Here is a 21,865-nt window from a genome sequence, read left to right on the forward strand (position 1 = left end):
TTCTATTTTAATATCTTCACTAAGCTTTTTGTGTATCACATTGGCTTCTTATGTTGTCTTTTTCCCCCTTCTCATTGGATTTGTTTGTAATTGTTGATCACCTTCTTTAGGAGTACCAACCCTTTTTACAAATTCCCTCTCCTGCCCTGAAATCCTACTTATCTTTGTTCAGTATTAATATCTATTTTCTTGAGGTCCAAAATAAGTGTTTGGTTATACTGTTCCTTTAAAATCAAGGATTCTAACGTTACACAACCACTTTCCTTTAATACCTCTGTTAAATTCCATTTCCTCAACTAAGGACCATTCGGCATATAGGTAGTCCTCGACTTACAATCACAGTTGAGCCCAAAAATTCTGTGGCTAAGTGAGACGGTTGTTAAGTGAGTTTTGCCCCATTTTACAATATTTCTTGCCACAATTGTTAAGCAAATCACTGCAGTTGTTAACACAGTTGTCAAGTGAATCTGGCTTCCCCATTCACTTTGCTTATCTGAAGGTCGTAAAAGGGGGTCACATGACCCTGGGACACTGCAACCATCATAAATATGAGCCAGTTGCCAAGCAACCAAAGTTTGATCACGTGACTATGGTGATGCTGCAACGGTTGTAGGTGTGAAAAACAGTCATAAGTCACTTTTTTCAGTGCTAACGTTTCTTTAAATGGTCACTAAATGAATGGTTATAAGTCGAGGAATATAGTACCTGTATTAGCCTTCAGCTATTTGTCTCCCATGTATAAATTGGCTGGAAATGAAGCTGACCTAAGAAATCTCTGGATTTCAATCCCTTCCTCTACTTTGGCCACAAGAATAGCCAGGTTATTTATTTGCTATGGTTTGTTTAATGATTTTGCTATTATGCAATGCCTAATGCTTTAATCTGAATCACACTATAAATTTTAAAAAACATATTTTCTCTGATTCCTCATGTTTACTTATAAAATGCTCCTCAAGGGGTTTGTAAACTTACAAGCACAGCTATAACTATGGATGAAAAGGTCAAATAATTTTATGCTTGTAACATTGATATTGTAAAATGTAATTAATATGGGTAGAACACTTTTTTCTCTTCCCTATTCTGAACACTCTTAAGTTTTCTAAATAATAAAATTCTAATAATCTCCAATTAATATTATACAAACATTAGTGTATTGAACCAACATAATGTATCAAGATTTATAACAAAATAATTTATTTTATTTACCGGTATTTATTTTTGGGACTTATATGCCGCCCTACCCCTTCATGGATTACTGCCTTGTCGTGGCGAAGGGGCTTGCGTAATTCAATGAAGCTATGAGCTATGCCGTGCAGGGCCACCCAAGACGGAAAGGTCATAGCAGAGAGTTCTGACAAAACGTGATCCACTGGAGAAGGAAATGGCAAACCACTCCAGTATCTTTGCCATGAAAACCCTATGGACAGTACCAAAAGGCAAAACGATATGACGCTGGAAGATGAGCCCCTCAGGTCAGAAGGCGTCCAATATGCTACTGGGGAAGAGCAGAGGGCTAGTACTAGTAGCGCCAGAAAGAATGAAGCGACTGGGCCAAAGCCGAAAGGACGCTCAGCTGTGGATATGTCTGGTGGTGAAAGGAAAGTCCGATGCTGTAAAGATTTTTTCTCCATAGGAACCTGGAATGTAAGATCCATGAATCAAGGAAAGCTGGACGTGGTCAAACAAGAGATGACAAGACTAAACATCGACATCTTAGGTATCAGCGAACTAAAATGGACAGGAATGGGTGAATTTAATTCAGATGACCATCAGGTATACTACTGCGGGCAAGAATCCCTCAGAAGAAATGGAGTAGCCTTCATAGTCAATAAAAAAGTAGGAAAAGCAATACTGGGATACAATCCTCAAAATGACAGAATGATCTCAGTTCGAATCCAAGGCAAACCATTCAATATCACAGTAGTCCAAGTCTATGCCCCAACCACCGGTGCTGAAGAGGATGAAATTGACCGGTTCTATGAAGCCCTACAGCACCTTATAGAACTAACACCCAAAAATGATGTCCTTATCATCATGGGGGATTAGAATGCTAAAGTAGGAAGCCAAAAGATAACGGGAATAACAGGCAAGTTTGGCCTTGGAGTACAAAATGAAGCAGGGCACAGGCTGATAGAATTTTGTCAAGAGAATACTATGGTGATAGCAAACACTCTTTTCCAACAACCCAAGAGACGGCTCTACACATGGACATCACCAGACGGTCAACACAGAAATCAGATTGACTATGTGCTCTGCAGCCAAAGATGGAGAAGCTCTATACAGTCAGTAAAAACAAGACCAGGAGCTGACTGTGGATCAGACCATGAGCTTCTTGTTGCAAAGTTTAGGCTTAAATTAAAGAAAGTAGGGAAAAGCGCTAGGCCAGTCAGGTATGAATTAAATCATATCCCTGTTGAATATACAGTAGAGGTGACAAATAGATTTAAGGAATTAGATCTGATAGACAGAGTGCCTGAAGAACTATGGACAGAGGTTCGCAACATTGTACAACAGGTAGCAACCAAAACCATCCCAAAGAAAAAGAAATGCAAGAAAGCAAAATGGCTGTCTGAGAAAGCTTTGCAAATAGCTGAGGAAAGGAGGGAAGCGAAAGGCAAGGGAGAAAAAGAAAGATACGCCCAATTAAATGCAGAATTCCAAAGAATAGCTAGAAGAGATAAGAATGCTTTCTTAAATGAACAATGCAAAGAAATAGAAGAAAACAATAGAATAGGGAGGACCAGAGATCTTTTCAAGAAAATTGGAGAGATGAAAGGAACGTTTCATGCAAAAATGGGCATGATAAAGGACCAAAATGGCAGGGACCTAACAGAGGCAGAAGAGATTAAGAAGAGGTGGCAAAATTACACAGAAGAACTATACAAGAATGAGCTTAACGTCCCTGATAATCATAATGAGGTGGTCACTGACCTCGAGCCAGACATCCTAGAATGTGAAGTGAAGTGGGCCTTAGAAAAGCTGAGCAACAACAAAGCTAGTGGAGGTGACAGTATTCCAGCTGAGCTATTCAAAATCTTAAAAGATGATGCAGTAAAAGTGCTACACTCAATTTGCCAGCAAATTTGGAAAACTCAACAGTGGCCACAGGATTGGAAAAGATCAGTTTACATTCCAATTCCAAAGAAAGGCAGTGCCAAAGAATGTTCAAACTATCGCACCATTGCACTCATTTCTCATGCTAGTAAAGTTATGCTTAAAATTATACAAGCTAGACTCCAGCAGTATGTGGATCGAGAACTACCAGAAGTACAGGCAGGATTTCGAAGAGGCAGAGGAACTAGAGATCAAATTGCTAACATACGCTGGATCATGGAGAAAGCTAGAGAGTTCCAGAAAAACATCTACTTATGCTTCATTGACTATGCTAAAGCCTTTGATTGTGTGGATCATAACAAACTCTGGCAAGTCCTTAAAGAGATGGGCATACCAGACCATCTTATTTGTCTCTTGAGAAACCTATATGCGGGCCAAGAAGCAACAGTGAGAACTGGACACGGAACCACTGACTGGTTCAAAATTGGGAAAGGAGTCCAGCAAGGCTGTATACTGTCGCCTTGCCTATTTAACTTATATGCAGAGCACATCATGAGAAATGCAGGGCTAGATGAATCAAAAGTTGGAATTAAGATTGCCGGAAGAAACATCAACAACCTAAGATATGCAGATGATACCACTCTAATGGCAGAAAGTGAAGAAGAACTAAAGAGCCTCGTGTTGCGGGTGAAGAAGGAGAGTGCAAAAGTTGGGTTGAAACTTAACATTAAGAAAACCAAGATCATGGCATCCGGCCCTCTCAATTCCTGGCAAATAGATGGGGAGGAAATGGAGGTAGTGACAGATTTTATTTTCCTGGGCTCCAAGATCACTGCAGATGGGGACTGTAGCCAAGAAATTAAAAGACGCTTGCTCCTTGGGAGGATAGCCATGGCAAATCTAGACAGCACACTAAAAAGCAGAGACATCACCCTGTCAACAAAAGTGCGTATAGTCAAGGCTATGGTCTTCCCAGTTGCAATGTATGGCAGTGAAAGCTGGACCATAAGAAAGGCTGAGCGCCAAAGAATTGAAGCCTTTGAACTATGGTGCTGGAGAAGACTCCTGCGAGTCCCTTGGACTGCAAGGCGATCAAACCGGTCAGTCCTAGAGGAGATCAACCCTGACTGCTCTTTAGAAGGCCAGATCCTGAAGCTAAAACTCAAATACTTTGGCCACCTAATGAGAAGGAAGGACTCACTGGAGAAGAGCCTAATGCTGGGAAAGATTGAGGGCAATAGAAGAAGGGGACGACAGAGAATGAGGTGGCTGGATGGAGTCACTGAAGCAATAGGCGTGAGCTTAGATGGACTCCAGAAGATGGTAGAGGACAGGAAGGCCTGGAGGAACATTGTCCATAGGGTCGCGATGGGTCGGACACGACTTCGCAACTAACAACAAAAATGCCGCCCTATCTCCCGAAGGACTCAGGACAGCTAACAACAATAAAAAACAATACCAAAATTAAAAAAGAATTAAATAACAGCCCCAAAATAAATTAACTACACAGTTAAAAATTAAAACATATTTAAAAACCCATCATCAATCCAGGTCAGCCTAATGGAAGAAGAAAGTTTTGAGGTTGCGGCGAAAGGACCGGAGGTCCGGGGCCATCCGAAGCTCAAGGGGGAGTTGGTTCCAAAGGGCTGGTGCTACCACAGAGAAGGCCCTCCCCCTGGGGGTCGCCAGCTGACATTGTCTAGCCGATGGCACCCTGAGGAGACCCTCTCTGTGTGAGCGCACTGGGCGATAGGAAGTCGTCCCCAGCAGCAGATGGTCCTGCAAATATCCTGGGCCTAAGCTATGTAGGGCTTTAAAGGTAAGTACCAGCACTTAAATCCCGCCCGGAAGACAACTGGTAGCCAATGCAGCTCACGCAGGAGGGGTGTAATATGGGAGTATCGGGATGCTCCCATCACTACCCGCGCGGCCGCATTCTGCACCAGCTGAAGCCTCCAGGTGGTCTTCAAGGGCAGCCCCATGTAGAGAGCATTGCAGTAATCTATCCGAGAGGTAACGAGTGCATGAGTGACTGTACGTAGGGCATCTCGGTCCAGATGGGTACTGGTTAACAATAATAATGAAAAGGAAAGAAAAAAGAAGTAAGACATGTGCAATTATACATTCTGTTGCTCCTGATAACTTCTCTAAATCAATCTCTGCCTTCTTGTGATGGCTCTAAAAATTGGATGTAGTACTATCTTGTGTTTCTCTTTCCCACCCACTCCAGCTGCTTTATGAAATCTCATACAGAATAGTATAATCTTATTTTTTTTTTAAAAAAAAGTGGGGGGGGAGAAATGGCAATCAGCCATCCAAGATACATTTGGAATAGGAAAGAGAAGATGAGTAAAATTTGCCATTATTTTTAATATACTTAGGAGAATGTGTTTAGATGGGATGTTCAGTATATATTGTGCCCTTGTCAGATACTAAAGCTTACGTTTTACATACATATCCATTTATATACCTACTTTGTCCTAAGGGTCTCTATCTTGCCATAGTAGAAGAGGTAAGACTGTCTGTAATTCTTCTCTATCTGTTGTCTGTATTTGTGTTTTTGCTGATTTATTAACTAGGACAATACAAGGAGACTCTGCCCATTATTCTTGGTGTTTGCCTGAGCTCCTGACAGCTTGGTGGAATTGAAACATCTTATTTAAAGCAAGTGAAGATCATTTTAAATATCAGCACTGACACTCAAGGACTCATTGCTAATGGAGTGCACAATAACAGTTATGCAGAAAGGAAGGGAGAGGTTCCCACCAACTTTGCCTTGCTTTCAATGGGCAATTTTCATTCCTTCATGCCTTTGTCTTTAAAATTCCATCTCCTATTTTCTGTCAACTTATCTTCCTGAACCTTTAGACCTCATTCTATCTTCTGGTAGCCTAGGGAATTTAAGGATATCTTCTGAGATGAATGCAAGTTCCCAGCAGGCATCTCATAACAAGGACTTTGATCCATCATTAATATGATTACTTACCAGAGGTAGGAAGCCCTCATTTGTAAGCCCTGCTCCCCTCTCCTCTGGAGTAAAGGCTGAATTTCTCAGACTCCCAATTGGCTCATTTGCTCCTACTACCTGGTTTACTTCCAGACCACTATCCTTGACATGTTAATTTGTTACCCAGTAATTCCTGCCTCTGGAATTGAATTCAGGAGCAGATTTCAGAAGCCATGCCTGCTTAGGATCTTTCATCTATAGGGGAAAGAACATTATGAAAGTGGGTGTAATTCAGGACAGAGAAATGTTTGTTTATGAGATTTATATGGTTACTCATCTTTTCTGCCATCTTACCTAAAGGCCTACAATACAAATTCCTGATTATATTTGTGCATTAGGGAAGTAATCGTGTTGTGGAAATCTGATTTGGATAATCAGCAATCACCCAAGGACAAAGGAGCCAATGGAATAAGATGCACAAGATGCATTTTAAGTGCTTATTGAACTTAAAATTATATCTTGCAAAATTATATCTTAGCACTGACCACCTAAACTTGAAGTAAGAGGAGGAAAGCCGCATTTTAAAAAACTGGTTATTTCATTCCACAAAGAGAGCATTGATTCATTAAAAAAAGAAAATGAAAGATACCAGCCTTGTTTTAAGGCAGATGCATTACTACATCTGACTCTTATTTTAGTAGAAAAACACTGAAATTCATTATCAGTCTTCCCATTTCCTTCCTCTTCATACTCTTTGGGGCTTTGTTGTTTTGGAGCCATTTCTAAATATTTTGTGAAGTGAAGGATAGTTTTACAAATTATTTATACATGTGTGTCACTTTACAAAATGTTTTAAGGGCAGAGAATCCACTGAGGCTTTGGGGGAGGAGCAAGATAAGGGCTATTATGCAGATCAGAAATACTAAGGTCACTCAACAAGCATGAAATCCAACATTGAAGCCTTTTGTTCTTTTGCTCTATAAAGTTGTGACGCATAATTTATCTTGTATTTTGAAGAACATCCAAAACCTCAAGATATCATGGCATTCCTAAAGAATCCTAAAGCACAATACATGTCTTGTTCACACAGGAAGGTGAATAAATTCACTATATTTTTTTTTCTATTCTCCTCTTGTGTCTCAGTTGGAATATTGACAACCAAGCTGGGTTGTTTTGTTTTGTTTTGTTTTGTTTAAAAAAATGATTGATTTATTTTCTCCTTAGCTTCCCCCTCCTCTTTCCTTAAGGAAGAACAGTACTGGAGGTGGGAAATATTTCAGATCTTCAGTTTGCTTTATCAGGAGCCATTAAACAGTTTCACTTCTAGGCAACACTTGTCAGGCTTTAAAAATCTGCTTGTTATATTGTCAAAGGTGCCCTGAAATATGCTTCTGCCAATGGCTATCCTAGCTTGTTATTCTAATTGCAGACAAATTCCATTCCTCTAATGTAAAGGGACACAGGTTGCTAGTATCTGGTGTGCCTTTCTCAAAAGCTTCCATGGCCTTTTATACCCTGAACGAGAATGCATTATCAACTTGTGCAAAGAATGTCTGGAATCAGAATAGTGACCTGGGCATAGAGGTCATCCTATGTTCCAGTCTACAGGCTTATCTTTGAAGTAGATAGTACATTAGGCCAGTCTGATGAATTAGAACTGGCCCAATTCCCAATTCATATATCACACCCCAAAAAAGGTGAGGGAATTAGGGGTGACAATGGTATACTTTCCTCATCAGTGTCTCCGGTCCTCATCTCTGATTTTCCTGTCCTGCTTTGTTCTTAAGAGACCACAACATTTGCTATTTGCAGATTAACAGTCTCATCAATTAACGTGGGATTCTCGATGACAGGAGAAGAGAGCCAAGGGCAGGGCAGGAATGCTTTCTGAGCCATATTTCCTCTACCCATGTTCACAGTGGCAACATGGTATTGACAGGAAAGATTAAGTATTGCTGGAGCTTTTACTTGCAGCATGTAAGAAATAGAAGTACCACTATAAGAAATTATTGCTTCCTCCAGCAGACTGGTAAAAAATACAAGGTAAAGCTAGCCTGGGATAAGAACAGAAGTTGGGTTAAGATTTATTTATGTATTTATTTATTTACTTATTGCCCCAAGGACTCCCAGTGGTTTACATCTTCTTATATAATCGATGAAAAAAACCACATGCAACCATTAAGTGGGCAAACCATTGATTCAGGAGCACACACAAAACACACAGCATTCTCCATCCCAGCAACATTCTATGAATTAGAATGCTGCTAATTTTATCTGCCCTCTGTAAATGACATAAAAGAAGACGCTATCTGGCTCTCCAGGAAAAGGCTATTTCCAAAGGGATGGGGGGGAAAAGTTTGAAAAATATTCCTCCTGACCCCCTCTCACCCCAAATCCCCGAAGGTTTTGTGTGATAAACTAGATCCTGAAACTCCAGTAATAAGGAGAATGACTGACCGAAGCATTGACAGTATATTGAATAAAGGCATCAAGACTAACGAAGTAATCTATTGCATTGTTCTTGGAAACAAGCTCCACTATACCAAACAGAATTTATTTTGTTTCTGTACACTGCTGTTGCTGCAGACGTATGATGTACAGCCGTGCTAAGACTTGTGGAGAGACTATGTTTTTACCCTTGGGGGGGAAAGTTGCAAGTGGACTTGAAGTGTCTCTCCTTCCTGGAATGAGAGTGTGGGAAATCAGTTCTGGAGCTCTGGAAATGTGAGGGAGAAATTGAGAGACTCCCCCTTCAGTGGAAATTGTACTCAAGGGTTTGTCTTGTGCTGAGTCCTGTTGAGGGGACAACTCCAGGGAAGTTGCTTGGTAGGAGCCTATGAACCAAGCCTAGCTGGAATAACTTTCATTCAGATAGCCAATTCAATTTGTAAAGTGATGGTGGATTGAGGAGATGAGGGGGAATAGGGGATTGGTTTTTCTGAAGGTCTGGGTGGAGGGGCTGAAGGAGTATTGCAGGAGCTTGAGAACTGGGGCAGGAGTCTGTAGTGATGGGCAAATTTGCTAGTATAAGCAAGGGGATCAACAGTTTGGTGTCCCTCCCTGCTTCTAGCCAGCTGCTCCCACCCTAAGACCAGTGAGCTATGAGATCTGTATATAATAAGATCTTGGCTTATCCATAACTAGTAACAGATGAACATGTATACATAGCATAAATTGCCAAGATTGGGATAAGTGAAGACATGGTGATATCTTTTCAGAAATATAATCCTCCACTTTTGGTGCTTCAGCAGCCCCAAGGAAGGTGATGATACCTTCCTTGAAACTCTTTTCAGTGACCAGATAGTATGTCTCTGAGGTAGCTCATGGAGAAAATGCTTATGGTTGAAATTGTGCCCTAAAGAACTAGGGATTCTGCTGGGCTATTTATCAGGAGACTAGTAGCATTTTTTTCCAACTAACAGAAGTTATTAAATTGGTATAAACTTTTAGTACATCTCATGAAACTTTATGCCCTTTTATTTGTTCATCATAAAAGGACTATGAAACTCCTAGTTTTTTGCACCAGAGACTAATAGGTTCTCTTCTTACAGTGTTGGGGTATTGCAATATCCTTTCCTTGGTCCTGTGATTTCATTCCTGAGATGGTGGTTGATTCCTTCAGCTCTTGTGGCTGAGCATTGCAACTATTCTATTTCTGGGAAGTGGATTGAGTACATAGCCCAAGGGTTCATGGCCACCATGGATTTGTCCCAGGGCAAAACTGGCTCAATTTAGTATACAAGTGGCAAAATAGTAGATCTGTTTTTTTACCTTTCGACAGTTGGTTTACAGTCTGAAATTAAAGGGGTTTTTTTCACTTCTTTGTCATGATCCAGTCATTTTCTGGTCACTCTCAGATGAATTGACACCTCCAATATCTGCAAGAAGGAAAGATCAATTAGGATGATCCACTTCAGGCAACTTATGGATCTGGTTGATTTCCAGCAAGCAGTTGAGGAGTTAATAAAACGATCTGAGAAGCAATTCTACAGCATTTATTGTGAACTACTTAAATGCGGCATTGGCTAGGATGCTGGATGTCATAAATATAATGATGATGTTCAGTTTTCTGTCCCTATACTAGCCTTAACAGGAGATCCAAGAGTCTGGAGGTTGGCAGGGGCTGGATTGTTCGAAATATGCTAAAGTTGAACTTTGAAAGATGGAGCAGGTTTTTTTCCAGAAATTGTCTGATTCCTTGGAAATGCCATATTTCTTCCAGATGGGATTGCCCTGTTCTGGAAGGAACAAGTCTGGGATCCAAGAGAATTCTTGGAATCATAGTTTCTGCAGCAGAAGGAAACTACGATTATGAGAACTTTCGCCCAGCTTCAACTGGTGTGTTATTCTTAGAACTTGATCTGCAGCCTAAAGTCATTCACTCTTTCATCATGTTATGTAAAGACTACTGCAGTGCACTCCACTTGGAGCTGGCTCTGAAAACTATTCAGAAACTTCAAGTGGCTCATAACGCAGAGGGCTGTGTGCTCCCCAGCAGAGACCCACTGAGCAGGGTGATAGCTCTTCAGTGGCTGAATAGTGGTTCAGTATAAATTCCTAGTATAATTTAAAAAGCTGATTATAACCTACAAAACCCTTTGTGGCTTGGGTCCTAGTTACCTTGGAGACTGTCTGCTTCAAATAAAATCTGGCTCCCTTACAAATTTGAATCAGCAAAGTATGCTGTCTGATCTCCTCTCCACCTGACTAAAATGGGGAGGGGGAGTCAGAAAATATGCCTTTTCTGTTTCTCCACCAGTGTGGTGGTATACCCTGCCCCCCAAGCTAAAAATAATCCTTTTTATCAAGTACGGTAAATAAATACTATTTCACTGGACTTTTGCATCTTAAGATATTAAGGGTACTTCTATTGGATTTTTCTTGGCTGTATTATTTTACTGCAGTTTTTTTAAAAATGTTTTTTTATGTATAGAAAGCAGCCTAGAGTTATATGACTGGGGTGGAATAGAAATGATCTAAAATACAGAAATAAAATTGTAGTGCAAGATTAGAAGTACATTTGTGAATTATGACTAAAACGTAGAAGCAGAACCTGTCATTTTATTTTATTTTTTTTATAAAAAATGGTTATTTAGTTATTTACTGCTATTTACTGATTTGGAGATAACAATAAATTGTGGATATTCTTAGAAACCAAGAAGTTGCTATTTACTTTCATGAAAGAAGAAAAAGAAATTGGCTGGTTTGAGCACAAAGACTTTTTAAAAATATAGCTATTCGTTCCAATACATGAAAGAAAGAACAAATAAAGAACAGAGCATGGTTTTCTTTTTTGAGGGAGACAGTTTTGTAGGGTGCTTTAAAGATATCAGGGTGGAAACTAGGAGGCTGTGAGTTCTAATCCTGCCTCAGGCAAGTAGCCAGCTCGGTGTTCTTGGGCCAGCTGCTCTCTCTCAGCCCTACAAATAAGGCAATGGCAAACCACTTCCCAAAACCTTACTGAGGAAAATATAAAAGTCCACAAGTCTTAAAGTTGCCAAGTTTGGAGATCTCTGCTATAGACTATCTGCCCACCCACTCCCCTTGATGAGAAATAAGAGTCCTTACTTAGAGCAGACTTCCGATTCCGCTCAGTCATAGGAGCCAACATACTGCCCACGATGCTTACTCTTTGTGTAATTTATTCCCAAAATTGATTTCTTCTTTATATCACTTCAGGAAAGGATATCCCATTCTCTTGGTAATGAGAAAGGAAATATGTGATCTTTGCATTCTGTTTGTGGCTGTGGCTGAACTTAAGACTAACGAGATGATGAACTTGTATAGAAGATCCATGGCAACCCAGTCTTTGATGAAGAATAATTGTGGTTATATCCCAACGGAAAGAGTAACAATGGCGTGAGCAAAAAAGCATATGTGTCCATTACTTTAAATATTATCTTGGTCTAGCAGGCTATTTGTGACATTTCAAACAACGGCACTTCTGGAGAGAGGCAACAGCTGTAAGTGCCTCTTGCATATTCTTGACCATAGCAACCTAAACCATTAGCTGTCACCTTGGTGCCTTGAAGCACGATTTTCTGAACTTCAAAGCTTCCAAACGTGCAGTCGCCATGTGGCCAGCCTCCATGCTAACATCAGTAAGGCAGATGCTCAGTCTGCCTGGCTCTGTTGGATTATGGGATTTGCCCTCCTTATTCACAGTTTAAGATTTATTTATTTTTTACTGCCTTCTGAAAGCAAACGGCAGCACTGCGTACATGGAGGAGGAGAAGCGTCTCTAGACTTCGAGGCAATCATTAGATAATCACCTCTCATTATTAAACTTTAATTTAAATTGTGTATTGAAAAGAACAAACAAACTCTGTATCAAAGGAGCCTCTGGCATTTTTCAGCACTTGATTAAATTTGAGGGTGTGGGGGTTGAGAGCCGTGTAGATTCTTTGACTTATTTCCTCTGAGTTTCCATCTTCTGATTTCTCTCATTGCTGCAAGGAAATAATATGAATTATTGCTCAAGACTAGATCTTTCTTTTCAGATGGCTTAAACTAGAAATACAAATTCAAGAAGACTCTTTACCGGTTTGCCCCCCATGAAATGCCCCAAATTTATTTCTCAATGTTTCCCTTCCCTTATTAATTTTCCATCAGAAAGTTCATACATTTTCATACTTAATTCTTCATGTTATGTATTGGGCTTGTGGTGTTACACCACGTGCGTTGCTGGAGCAGCTAACGGCTCTCCAGCAACCCAGACAAGCCGTCTCCGGTCCTGCAATTGGTTAGCCCCAGGCGGCAAGAGTGGGTTCAAACCTATTGGCTGCCGCCTAGGGGCTAGACTATATTTTGTGGCTGGTTGCGGCCCAAGTTCCAGTACATTTCCAGCAAGAATAAAAGTATGAGTTATCTTGTACTCAACCTCGTGTCATCATTCCTGCTCCCAAGAGCCCACGACTTAACACTTCAAGTTTTCCAACTCTGGGTTCTTATGTGCAATATGTATCTTGTCCATCCTACTGTCAATTATTTAGAAAACTGTCCCTATATATACGACATACGACCGACAATCTTTGCTGGCCTGGCGAGTTTCTAGTTGTTTTGGAACTGTTGGTGAGACCGTTAAAAGTCGTTGGCGCTGTTTGAATTTGTTCTACCAGCAGCAAGATCTGACTGCTGGCCTAGTGATGGATTGTATTGCAAATCAGGGCTGTTTCCAGAGGAGGCAGAGGAGGAGAGGACCTGGAGCTTATGGAGCGAAGGAACTGGATGAGGCTGTTGGCAGGCCCAGAGGAAGAGAGGCTTTTGGAGGAGTTGGTGGCGGCGGCAGCAGCGTGCTCCAGGGGCGAAAAGAAGCAAGGCCTCTTTAAGGAAAAGGTGGAAGAGTCAGGATCAGAAAAAGGAAAGAAGGCGAGGTTGTCAGAATACAAGCTAATTTGAGGGCTAATCCATATGGAGCCCCATTTCCATCTGTCCTGTTTGCCATCGTTCACTCCCTAGACACTAAAATGGACAATGTGAAATTTGAGCGGGCCCTGAACAAGGAGTATATATCGGAGGTGGTGACCCTTTGAGAGCTGTATGCAACGAAATTTCATTTTGATGTATGCCGATTGGTGTACATTCAAAGTGACAATAAAGTTTTCATGTTGCTCATTTATATACTTAATTGCGATACATAGTAGAATTTGCTAACTCTGAAGTTCAGGGGCTGGAAATAGAAGTTCAGAAGTATTTCTAGTAGAAAACGATTTGTGTAACATTAGTATTTGAACAAGTTATATATTCCTTTCCTACCATTGATATTCCAGAAAGAAGCCTAAATTCTTTGTTTGACATTTCCATCTTCTCTTACTTTGATGAGAAATGCTTGTAAGGGAAGGAGGGGAAGAGTTGTAGAGCTCATCATTACAATTTCACAGAATTCAAAGAATGATCACACAGGCAATTGGCCTGGTAGGGTATTTGAATTTGAAAAAAAATCAAAGGTAGAGGTGGGTGAAAATTGCCCCAAATAATTCTCCATTGATATAAAGTTACTTCAGAGTGATGCAACAAAGCAGTATGACAATACTAGTCAGTTTAATATACCTCTACATGAAAGATCATTTTCTCACCTAGAGTTTAGCTGCTTCAGAATGATTCTGTTACCCAGTCTGAATTAATACTAGGATAACTGTATACAGATATAGGGATGTTATATTAGGTAGACCTGTAACAGTGTACAGTGATTATAAGAGATTATAAACTCCCTCCCTCCCTCCCTCCCCCTTCAGTGTAAATACTGTGGGATAATCCAATCTGAAGGAAAATGGATCAGCTTCTTTCTCAGGGATCAGAATCTTCTTATCCCAGGAAATATATATTGTCCAATTTATATATTAGGTACCTTGCAACCTAACTGCAATTTGTACAACACAGCTTACAAAGTAAAACATACGATTCAGCATCCATGTGACCTATGCATAAAACTCAACACCAGTTTCCAACAAAGTGTGAACCTTTTCAAGTGATCCAGTTTGAAAAGATAAATACAAAGGTATATAAAACACAAAAGTAGTTAAAAACCAAATGAAAGTAGCAAAAATGGGGATTACAAAACCTTGTTAAAGACAGCCACCCGCTGGAATCTATTATTTTTTCCCTTGTATAGGACCATTAGAAAGGCTCTTGGCTGTTGCTTGTCACAAGCTTGTTACAAGCCTCAGTAGCAGGTCAACAGATATCACATCAGCAGGTTCACGAGGTTGAGCCTCAAAGCATCCAAGCACATGTTCCTTCTTTGAAATTGGATCTGGAAATATTCTGGCAATTGGGGAGTCTGGTACAAAACTGATTCATCCCTTTAGCTTCATCCAAGATGCAAGAGGCCACATTTTACCTTAATTAAAATGTCTGAAACATTTCCAGAGAAAGCCTCTTAGTGTGTGACAAATACTCTATACATTGCTGAAATGTAGTTCTTTTTTCTCCGGATAGGGATAGAGAAGATGGACCAACCTAGTTGGTAAAGACAGCTGCTGAACTATGCTTACCCATGCAACACCGAATTAAGAAACTCATCTAAAATACACAAGTTGATCATGTAATCTTATCAAAAATCACTTGAATCCAATATCCAAACTTTTCCCACCCACAATTTTGCCTGGATAAATTTTTGCTTCTTCTCCCACCTCCCACCTCGCCATCCATCCATCCCTAGACTGCCTTCAGACAGCTACTCAAGAGTTTCATACCCTGCCTGGAATCAGGAAGTAGAAAATGGAATTGTCTTCTACATGTTGATCCTACAGTAGCTCAGAACTCCAAGCGACATTCCTCCTTTAATTGCAAAGGAAGCTTGCATTATCCCAAATAGAAATGTGAATTGTCCAAAAAAAGTCAAGTTTGCAGCAGATGACAACAGATCTTACACACTGTATTCTTTGACCCCTTTGTGATTTTTTTTTGTTCTAACAGCAGAATTTTAAATGATTTTTATAATTAAACTGTAATAAGTGAAAATGGTGAGTGAATAATAAAAGTGTATGGGAAAGTAGGCCATGCTGTCACAACAGAGACAAAAGAGAGTTGCTGTAGCTTATTGAGATGTGTAAGATTATAGTTGGCTTGGCTACGTATCTCTTGGTGTATGTAGTACATTGTTCATCATCTCCCTTTTTTCCTCCCCTTCTCTCATTCTCTCCCATGTTCTTCTCTTTTTATTAAGGTACATGATCACATCCCTAGACCGAACACATGCCGGCTTCTACCGCTGCATTGTGCGCAATCGCATGGGGGCCCTGCTTCAAAGACAGACTGAAGTACAAGTGGCATGTAAGTGCTGATGAGTCCTATTCCTCCAATGGTTTAGGAATACAAAAGGCATCCTTCTATAACAAAAGATAGCTTACAAGCCAAAAGGGCGGCCAAGATTGTCATGTTGCCTGAATTAATGTTTGGACCACTTGTTAAAAATGGGATAATGAGATTAGGATTTTAAAAGGCTTAAAAGGTGCAGTGCACGTTATGGAAGACCTCTCCAGAGTGGATGGAGTACTTCAAGCAAAAAGGAGAAAATTAACTAAGGGGCAAAGCTGTATGGAAGAGCATGTCACAGAATACCAAAGGAAGTTATAGTTGATTAGTTAAACAAGGACTTTGATTCTGTGAGTCTGAAAACACAAAAGAACCATTCCTAAGACAATGCAGGATAAAGGGATCTCTTCAACTGCAATTTGTGTTCCCTATTTAAGGGTTTGCCTTCTATTATTACATTCATGTATTTTGTTATTTTATTTTATGAACCTTTGGACAGCTTAGAGATGCATTTACTTACCCCAAGTTGCTTTGCCAAATTAATCACGAGATTTCTGTGGATTTCCTTCTGACTGCAAGCAGCCCCTTTTCGGCACTATATATTGTCTTCTCCATCAAAGTCAGGAAATTTTCCTAACTTCAACAATAAATTAGGTAAGATGGCCATGGTACTTTATGGTACCTTTAAGATTTCTTATTTTTTTAAAAAAAATCAACCAGAATTTATCCTTGGTCACTGATAGAACAGCCAGTCCGGTTTTAACAATTAAGCAAAGTTTGGATCATCCTTAATAAGCAAAGTTAAGTAAGAAATTATTGGGGGCTCAATTGAGCCCTGCAAAATGGAATTTGCATCAACAACTGGAAGAGAAAAGTAGGCAAACTGAAATTAACAGAAAAGCTCTTTCTTAACGTGTGAGTTATGAACTATATGAAAAGAACACCATCAAACCAGGACTTCTTTCACCTTTTTCAGATCGAGATTAGAGGAGCTTTTAAAGGACATCGCTCAGTCAACTGCAAAATTTTAGATATCGGAATCATGGAAGGAAATTCTATAGCTGTCCTCTATATATTAGAAGTCACCTTCCAGGCTTTATCACAATTTATTAATCCTCTGTCAACAATAAGCTGACCTTTGATAGCTGTGCCAAATCATACAACCTCAAATCACAAAAGCAATGTCTGCTTCTTCCATGCTGAGAGATTACATTCAAATGTCTTTTTTTATTTCATGTGTTGCTTCTCTTTTTAAAGCTCTTTCAGATTGCACATAATTGCAAAATTTCAATGGAAACTGAGACTTGAATTTTTCTATTTTCACGTAGTAGATTTGACCTTTGGTCCCTTAAGATTACTGTGAGGAAGAAAGCTTTTGGGGGTTTGAGGGTCATCAGGGTCATCATGGAAGCTGGATGGCTAAGAGAGCATAAAGGGGCTGAAATAGCTGTGGGAAACAATCAGCAGGTTAAGGGATAGGTTAGCATTATAACAACCTGGGCAAATTGACGATGTGGGGATGATGGCTGGCTGGGGAATTCTGGGAGTTGAAGTCCACACATCGTCAAGTTGCCCAGGTTGAGAAACGCTGTTACAACACATTTCATTAAAAGTTTGTGGAAATCCAGTTTGAGAAGCTCTTTTGTTGAAATGTTAAATCCTTCAGATAGTTTTTAACAAAAGCAAGCCTTTCTCCACCACAACGCTTTCTGGAAGGCAGGGAAAACAAACAGCATTTATAACAATTACAACACCATTGCCTGTCGCAGGGATAAGCTGCCCGTATAAATCAGATCTAGTCTCTCCAACATGCAGGGAAGAAGGCTGAAACATTAATGACCAAGCTTCAGCCGGCAGCAGAATCTGGATTAGGTCGCTGGCATCTGTGGCAATTAACTGGGGAATCTTACACCTTGCCACTGCAGAGTATAGTCTCTGGAAAGTAAGAGGGGAGGGATTTTATCTGGGATAAGAAGTAACTTGGAGGACCACACTTTGGAATACAGGAATATTTATAAGTCTTAACACAGCCTTCAGATATAGGTAGTCCTCGATTTACGACCACAATTGAGCCCAAAATTCCTGTTGCTAAGCAAGACATTTGTTAAGTGAGTTTTGCCCCATTTTACTACCTTTCTTGCCACAGTTAAGTGAATCACTGCAGTTGTTAAGTTAGTAACACGGTTGTTAAGTGAATCTGGGTTCCACATTCATTTTGCTTGTCAGACAGTCACAAAAGGGGATCATATGATCCCGGGACATGGCAACCATCATAAATATGAATCAGTTGCCAAACACCTGAATTTTATGTGACCACGGGGATGCTACAACAGTCGTAAGTGTGAAAAACAGTCATAAGTTACTTTTTTTTTGAATGTCTTGGTAACTTTGAACAGTCACTAAATGATTGTAAGTTAAGGACTACCCATAACCTGAGTATCTAGATATGTTAGCTCTGCAACACAAACAAAGCCAACTTACTGTCTTACATCCTAAAAAGCACTCTTCTGGGATTGCAGGTTCAGGATTTCTAGCAGCCTCCTGCAAGTTTCCAAAAATCTCAAGCAAAATATGAGGAATTGAATTGCAACATATCTACTGAGCGACAGTTTGGAAAGGGCTGGTTTAATTTAGCTACACCAGAAATCTTAGATATGACTTGTGTGGGTAACCTATAAGGCATCTGCATATTGCTGAATTACAGCTCTCAGCTCCCCCACTACTACAGCTAATGATGAAGGCTGACTGGAGTTGGAGTCCAGTATACAAAGGATCACAATCCTTGAACTAGGAATAACAGACTTGACAGAATTGGAAGGGACCTTAGAGGTCTTTTAGTCCAACCCCCTGCTGGAGACCCTGTACCATTTCAGACAAGTGGTTGTACAATCTCTTCTTATAAACGTCCTGTGATCGAGCACCCACAGCTTCTGAAGGCAAGTTTTCATGGTCAGGAAATTTCTCCTTAGAAGAAGCAGGTGCAATGTAACATTCAAGAAGCAGATGTAATTCAGCATTCAGTTGTGGAGAGGAAAGGGGGGGGAACTCCCACCCTAGTTCTTCTCAGCACAATGGAACCACTGTTCATAAATAACTTGGGGGATGGAGGGATGTATGGGGGGGTAGTTCTACATTTATTTACTTTCATAACTTAATAATCTTAAGTTTTCAAAGGGTTAAAACTAGTCCTAATATTAAGCGGAGCAAAGGAAACATCTTAGGGCACGCGTGTCAAACTCAATTTCATTGAGGGCTGCATCAGCATTGCGGTTGCCCTCAGGGGGCCGAGTGGGTATGGCCAGGGTGGGCGTGGCCTACTGGATGGGCGTGGCTAGAGTGCGTATGGCCTACTGGGTGGGCATGGCCAGCTCTACATCGTTCGCATCAAGGGTGCCTATGGGGGCCTGGGCAGGAGTGGGACAGATCTGAGGGTCTCTGGCAGAAGGAGGGTCTCTGGGCCAGGGCCAAGGCAGTGGGGGCCGTTCCCTCACTGTTTCCAGGATGGCTTCACGGGCCACATGAAACCACTTTGCGGGCCTCATCCGGCCCCCGGGCCTTGTGTTTGACATGTCTGTCTTAGGGAGTTGATTTTGTTGATTTTTCCTTTTATTCTAAAAGGACAGCAACTTTTAGCTTGTCAGATTTGTTATGGAAAGCCTAGCTGGTGTGGTGGTAAAGGCATCACTCTAGAAACTGGGAGACTCTAAGTTCTAATCCTACCTTAGACACAACACCATCTGGATAACGTGGGGCCACTCACTTTATTTAGCCCTTTCAAAAATGTGGCCAAGAAAACCGGAGAGACCTGTCCATCCAATACATCAGGAGTCAAGACTGAGTCAAAAATATACAAAAAAAATACAGCTTTATTTATGGTTTTCTTTTTCTTGAGACAGTAAGGTAGCTTATCTGGTCTTAGGTACACATTCAAGCATGGCATCAGGCTATTCTTTGTGTTGTGTAGTGAGTTCTTCGCGCAGGAAAGGAGATGAGGCAAGTGAGTTCAGCAAAGCTCATGGTTTATTGCTTGCAGGATCTGAACTGAGAATTGGGCTGCAGCTTGCAGCAATTTATAGCCTGGCCCCTAGGCGGCAGCCAATAGGTTTGAAGCAACCCATTGCCGCCTAGAGGCAGCCAATAGCAGCTCTGGAGATGGGGAGTCTGAGCTGCTGGAGAGCCGTTAGCTGCTCCAGCTAACCACGTGGTTTTACAACTGAGCCCAATACATAACACTCTGTTTCCCCGAAAGTAAGACCTACCCTGAAAATAAACCCTAATTTGATTTTTGAGGGTGGGCGTAATATAAGCCCTACCCAAAAAATAAAATCAAGCTGGGGGGGGGGGTTGGAGCTGCCCCATGCATCCCACACCCACTTACCAGGCCTCCCCATGAATCAACACCTGCCTCTCCTCACCAGCCTACTTCTTCAGTGTCCCCTGGCCAGCTTTTTGCTGTGAGAGGCCTTTCCGGAAGGCCTTTGCAGCCGAGAACCGAGTTATGGATTCAATCCATAGCTCGTTTCTCGGCTGCAGAGGTCTTGTGGAAAGGCCTCTGATGGCAAAATGCAGGCTGGAGCTCTATTCTCAGCTGCAGAATGAAGCTGCTCCTTCGGCCACAGAAGAAGTGGGTGGGCTGGGCAGGGCTGTCATGCCGCCATGATAAGGTAAGTGGAAAAGACACCCACCCACCCCAAAATAAGAACTGGTGCCTCTTTTGGAGGCAAAAAACAAAAGACCAGGTCTTATTTTCGGGGAAACACCGGTATGAGAAGCCGCCTTTTAAAAGCAAAAGGCTTGGACTGGCAGTATCTGTCAAATCAACACGTTTTGAGGCCTTAGAAGCTCAGAGATGAAGACTTGCTGAGGCAGAAGAAGAAAATTCAAGAAAACAACAATGAAAGCAGAATGGGCATTTTAATTCAAGCGTCAGGCTTGGTTGTTTGCGGACCTCTGAGGTTTTCTATGTTCTTATAAAATAGAGCCCACCTGTGCCCCTGTGCAAAGAGGGATGTCATACAACTAAGTCTAGCAAAATAATCTCTCCTGAGGAGGACTAGGCATTAGTGAAAGATCAGATGCAGGAGAGCTTCCCAACTGATGAAAATACTGCTAAGAATTCCATTCTTGCTATGGCAGTGACGTCACAGTAATGTTACCTATCTTGTTTCCTCCTCTTTTTTCTGTCCTGGTTATCCCTCTGTCGGTTTTTTGGCCTGTATCTGCAAGAGTTTGTGTTGTTAAATCCTGAGTCAGAGTTCCAGTAAGGTATCAGGAGGATTCTGAATCAGAAAAAAAAGGCAGAACTAATGTATGAGGAATTAACATTCATTGATACACTTCAATATTAAGAAGATAAAGAACCAAAGCCTGCCATCTTCCGACAATGTATTCCCCTATCATAGTGAGTTGCTGCTGCACTGTTATGCTACAGATATGGAATGGCAGAATCAATTTCCTTATTGTGGCATTTATTCTCCATTGTGTACTTAGTTACTTGCAGTTATAAGAAGTTGATTGAAGAAAAGGCTGCTGTCTCTCTGGTGCATGTGGTTTTGTTTTTTAAGGGATGTTCTGCCACAGCTTCAAGCTTCATAATGAAGTTGAATGTGTGTGAAGCCTGAAGCTGATATCTCCAGAGATATCTCCTTAACTTCCCTCTGATGTTTCTTACTAGATGTAGTCCCAAATTGGGAATCACCCTAAGTGGACTTGGTGCTTCATCAGCATTCTTCAAATGAAGATCTATGGGCCAATGATCTCTCCCACAAAAGAAAATTAAAATAAAGAGAACTGGTGGAAAGTGTTGGCTGGGGGTGGGTGGGAAGGGCAACTTGTGGCTTTTAGTTTGGAAACGTGCTGCAGAGACTCAAGATTTAGTGTGCCAATTTTCAGGACTCTTTGCCTTTCTGTCAGGGAGAACCTACTTTTCCCTCTCCCGCAATTGGGAAAAGGAAATAATTGCTGTCAAAAGATTGGGAAAAAGCAGCTCTGTGAGCATCTCCTAACCTCAAGTTCATAAATCAGTTTCCACAAACTGGGAAAAAGTGTTGCAAACATTAAAAAGAGCCTTAAGAAACTAGTGTCCCTGGGGCCTCAGCCAAGCAAGGA

General features: G+C 41.1%; 1 protein-coding gene across 1 annotated transcript in view; it reads left to right on the plus strand.

Annotated features, from left to right (window-relative positions):
• SDK2 (sidekick cell adhesion molecule 2) overlaps positions 1-21,865 on the plus strand; it is a gene marked incomplete at both ends in the record, with an annotated part of 427,058 nt that overhangs the window by 297,296 nt on the left and 107,897 nt on the right. Inside the window, one exon of the mRNA XM_083351383.1 lies at positions 15,669-15,775. Coding sequence (XP_083207509.1) covers positions 15,669-15,775 — 107 coding nt within the window. The remainder of the gene's footprint in view (positions 1-15,668; positions 15,776-21,865) is intronic.

Source organism: Vipera ursinii (assembly GCF_947247035.1).
Source record: "Vipera ursinii genome assembly, chromosome: 2".
NCBI classification, from domain to species: domain Eukaryota; kingdom Metazoa; phylum Chordata; class Lepidosauria; order Squamata; family Viperidae; genus Vipera; species Vipera ursinii.